General features: G+C 40.2%; 1 protein-coding gene across 3 annotated transcripts in view; it reads right to left on the bottom strand.

The window, feature by feature from the left end:
* Nucleotides 1-5000, bottom strand: part of pcsk5b (proprotein convertase subtilisin/kexin type 5b) — an 80784-nt gene that overhangs the window by 49294 nt on the left and 26490 nt on the right. For all 3 annotated transcript variants that reach the window (XM_065951470.1, XM_065951473.1, XM_065951471.1), the window contains exon 5: nt 3804-3880. In XM_065951470.1, coding sequence (XP_065807542.1) covers nt 3804-3880 — 77 coding nt within the window. The remainder of the gene's footprint in view (nt 1-3803; nt 3881-5000) is intronic.

Here is a 5000-nt window from a genome sequence, read left to right on the forward strand (position 1 = left end):
CAACAAGCGTAAACAAACATAAGTGTGTTTGCGTCCGCTGCCTCCTCGAATACACCACTATCTGGATCTGCACAAACACGCTCGATCGCTCACTCGCTCACCCACACACACACACACACACACACACACACACACCCACACACACACACACACACACACACACACCTCCTACAGAGAACATCTGCATCACAACACCCCCCTGGAAACAGCTCTGACCGCTGCCATGGAAACCCAGCATCTAGTGATCGCAACCCCCCCCCGGGGAAGTTTTCAAGCCCAGGAAGGACTGAAGAGGAGAACACTAAAAAGTTACCTGACGACTTAAAGTTTACACTTATTTAAAAACACGATCTCTCTGATTAGTTGCCATGACAACCGACCATTCTTCGAAGCCGGCACTGTTGGAGAAAAAAAATCTGCGATAAGCAATAACAACGTTGAGTTCTGCTAATAACATGAAGTGTGATGAAGTTTTTTTTTCATGTTCACAAGTACACTGTGTAAAATAAGGACGCGGTCTCAGAGATGTCACCCATTGGTTACTTTCCAAAGAGAGGTTATCAGGTCTAAAGATGGCGGTCTCCATATTGGAACGCTATCTCTACGAGGGTTGTCTGGACACAGGAATTTGATAGTTTGATACGACGGTGATTACGATACAGATACATGTTTTAATACCTCCGCAACAAAAATAGAAGACCTAGACGCCGATCATCGGGTAACTTCTACAATTCACTTAGCAGACGATCTTAATACAAAGGGACGAACACATCAGAGGTTTATTAACAGTGTCGAGAAAAACTCCTGCACACTGAGTTTCACATTTATGCTGTCGACTTTTCAGCATGACTTTGGTGCATATACAAATAAAACGTTTGAATATGTCACTTTATTGACGGACATTTGAGATAAGATCAGATCAGATCTAATATCGTAATCAGGTCTTGAAAAGAAAGGTTTGAAAGAAATTCTTGGAACAAAATTTGTTCTGATATGTTTTGTTTTTTTGTAATCAAACTAGTCGTGTCTTAAATAGTAAGATTTGTAATAAGCTAAAGCTTCAGCCTACACCTTTTCAGTCAAAATGTTTTTGTATTTTCTTGTGACCGAAATAAATGATTACTACCAAGTAAAAAAAAAAAGTCCGATATTACGTAATTCTCATATCCGATATCGGGGTCACCGATCATGAAAGACGATTGAGCGCTTTAAACCTTCTGAGCACGCACAGTCTCACTTTGAAGACATTCAGACTGAACTGAAAGAAGTGTCCACGTCTCCATGACGACGTTCAGACGAGACGGAACAGCTCCTGCTATCTGATCAAAAGTTCAATTCTTACACTTCAGTTTAAAAAACTTTTAATTTGAAAACCTGACAGTTGTTTGTTTGTGAAGCTAGCACACAGAAATGCCTTGTTTACCACAGCTTTGTGAATTCTTACACATAATACCAAACACTACAATAACATTATTAGTTAAGATAATAAAAATATCAATATCTGTACTTATGTCAGAGCCAGACGACATGATTCCCTATTTCCCGTCTTTCCCGAAGCTTCATATTTATGGTGGGGATGTTACAATTCCTCGCAATGCAATAATAAATCTATACAAATATGGACAATTTAAACCGATTTTACAAAAATAAATATTGCAATCCTCCTTGTTTGAACCAGCATGGGGTGCTATCTGCTACAATGACCTCACATGTTTTCAGAGAAGAGAAGAGAGACCTCTTTATCAAAGTTAATGAGCCAAACTTCTGGCTCCTGCTTTTTATAAAACGCTTCAACAGTTTTCACTCACTTCATTTCACTCCACTGATCCATTAAACGCTCCGTCTGGTTGTCTCTCTCCACACTTTGTTTTGTTTTTTCTGTTTTCTAAACCTCTTCCGTCACACTTTCGTAACTCTCTTTGTTACAACCAACGCCAGAAAACGTTTATGCACTGAATCATTCAATAACAGTAATTATTCCATGTGACACTTTTTAAAGATGTTCATCATTGGCCTTTTATTCCTTTGATTAGAGATAGGACCGTGGATAGAGTCAGAAATCAGGGAGAGAGAGATGGAGAAAGAGAGCGAGAGAGACATCAGCCATCTGTTACAGTCTGCAGGCACATTAGCAGCAGCCGCCAGGCTGGAAATCCTGTCTCAGACTAACTATCAGTCAACCTAACTACAGGCTGAGATCTGAGGCAGGTTTTAAGCCTCTTGACGAACCGTTACATCCCGCCCACCTGTCAATCATGTCAACTACGCACCTTACTATGGATAACAGTTATCGTTCATCAAAAGTCAAAAGGGGACCGTTTAAAAAGAATGCACCCCCCATACAGTGGGTGCCCAAGATGACAATAACTAATCAGACTTTTTTGTACCAGGCTGTAAACATGTTAAATTCTGCTGTAAAAACAGGAAATCCTGAATCTGGTGGCATCAATTTAACATTGAAAAAAAACATGAAGAACACCAGATAGACACAGAACCTCTTTACATGTTTCTTTTAATGCCCAGGATGTCGACCAGAAGAGGCATCTCATCTTCTGTCCACATCCACCGCCGACCTGTTAAACGACCTCTGATGACACAGGATGAACTCAACACTCTGCTCTTTATTGAACTTTGCAGCTGACAGATCGGGTTACCATGCCGCCATGCTTTATTCATGTGCTCCTCAATGACTTTGTTTCAGGTTCATTATGTGATCCTGTATGGTTCCTGATGTTTTTTTGTTATCATTGCATGGAAAATCTCGTCTGGGGAAATGAACGTTTCAATCGTTTATTCTCTGATTACCAATCACACTTAATGTCCTTATCACTGACCTTTCTATTTCTCTCATATCATGTAGGAGTGAAATGAACATGAGAGTGATGCAGAGTGATGATGTGCTCGGCTTTCCCCTCCTGCACAGCTGTTAGCGTCACTTCAACACAATCTAAGATTTAAATCCACAAGCATTACATCATTCTTGTTGCTAAACAACCATACGTTTGACAACAAGCTGCCGTTTCAATAAATCGACCAATCTTTATTTGTTTAGCGCCAATTCATAACAAATATCATCTCGAGACACATTATAAAAAAGAGCAGGAATAGATCGCTGTCTTTGTTAAATTATTCTCAAAGACCCGACATGAATCCACCATGCAACATTTAGCACATTCGAGAATCTGGAATAAAATGAGTGAAATAAAAAGAAAACTGAAAGAGAGGAAATCATCTTTCTGTCCAAACATTGAGCCTTAAAGGGAAACCAGCTCATTAAGCTGCATCTGTAGGCCTCATGTCTCTTTAAGACAATGCATCACCAGCAGGGACGGAGACAGTGCCAAGACACTGCAGACACACACACACACACACACACACACACACACACACGAAAAATCACTTACTAAGCCAAACTGGCACAAGACAAGTGCCTAGAAGAGGGAGCCTCTCTTGTTTTCCATTCTCACACTCTCTCACACACACACACACACACACACACACACACACCAACTCTACCAAACAGAAAAACCACAACCCACCCACAAATGTCACAATCAAACACACTAATGTAACTCATGGCACCCACAACAAGGTCAGGGCTCTGCAAACACAAACATGTTGAGGCACAGAGCTTCTGGTAAAAATCAATCAGATAAACACTGACACGCAGAACACCATTTATCTGACCAGGAGTAACAAAACACTCAGCCCACACATCCTTATTTTATTATTTAACAGAACCATATGGAAACTGTTAAAATTACATTTCTCTCTCGCTCTTATTGAATCTGAGGTTTTCTTACTTGTTCTCGTTTGTGGCGTCATATCGAGGCATGGGGTCCATATCGTTGCCGTTGACGTCAAAGCTGGCCTGAGGATCCTGGAGGAGACACGAAAGGGTCGGAATAAGTGCATCAAACATCTCAGTGGGGTTGCCATGACACCAGAATATCAACGTTTGATTTGATACTAGTCAAAATCAAATGATCCATACCAGTTTTGTTACTACAATAACCATAAATAGACGTGGTCTTAGGCACCCAATATTGGTTTAATATGTTATTTTAATTCCCCAAAATTGCAGGCAAACTCCTGCACACTGTCTGAAATCACACAAATTCACTGTCAGCATCTCTGAACCAAAACGCTGCCAATGTATAAGTGCAGTTTAGATAGTGTGCAGGAGTTTGCGTTGTATTTTTGATGGACTCATTCCTGTCTTATGCAATGGATGTTGTGTTTTTAAGAGCTTTTCAATACTGTGGATTATTAAAATAACGTTTAAAAAACATGTATCAAAAAGTACAGAAGCATCAAATGTTTGACAACCTCACACCAAAGTGACAGATGTAAAATAATCTTAGAGAGGTTTAGATATGTGGAAATGTACAAACAAAACAAACAAAAAAAACTCTCCAGTGTGGAGGGAATTTAGTTGGAAGTGTTTTACAACGAAGCAGAAAGCACATTTTGCAGGAGGAGGACACCGAGTGTTGGAGGAAGTGTGGATCTCAGGAAGCAAACCACTGGCTTGTTTTCTGGGAGCGCCCTGTGATAAAACCGTTCTGGTTAGAGTTTCATAAAAAGCATTCTGAACATGGACCTGCCACTCTAATTCACCACCATATTTCTAGGAAGTGTACACTTCCAGACTTGGGGGGTGCTGATACTGTAAATACCCATTTGTTTGGTATATTGATCTCAGCTTGCAAAAAAAAGCCATCACAAGTCGCTGATTGCTTCCTGAAACCCCCCCAAGACACACGAGTGGATTGATTTAACACATGATATTTATGATTTTTTTCCTTTGCGTCTCCAGAAAGATGTTTTTGTTTCGCTTTGGTCCAAGTGGGTTAAATATGAAGGGCCTCTACGGACAGATTCTGAAGAAGTGAGCAACCAAAGTCTTTGTGATTCTGTCTTATCTTTGCACACTTCATTGTTTTCTTACTTTGTCTTTCTTGAGACTGTTTCTGAGACATTTTTTTTATTTATCCTGT

The sequence above is a fragment of the Labrus bergylta genome, chromosome 2 (assembly GCF_963930695.1).
Source record: "Labrus bergylta chromosome 2, fLabBer1.1, whole genome shotgun sequence".
NCBI classification, from domain to species: domain Eukaryota; kingdom Metazoa; phylum Chordata; class Actinopteri; order Labriformes; family Labridae; genus Labrus; species Labrus bergylta.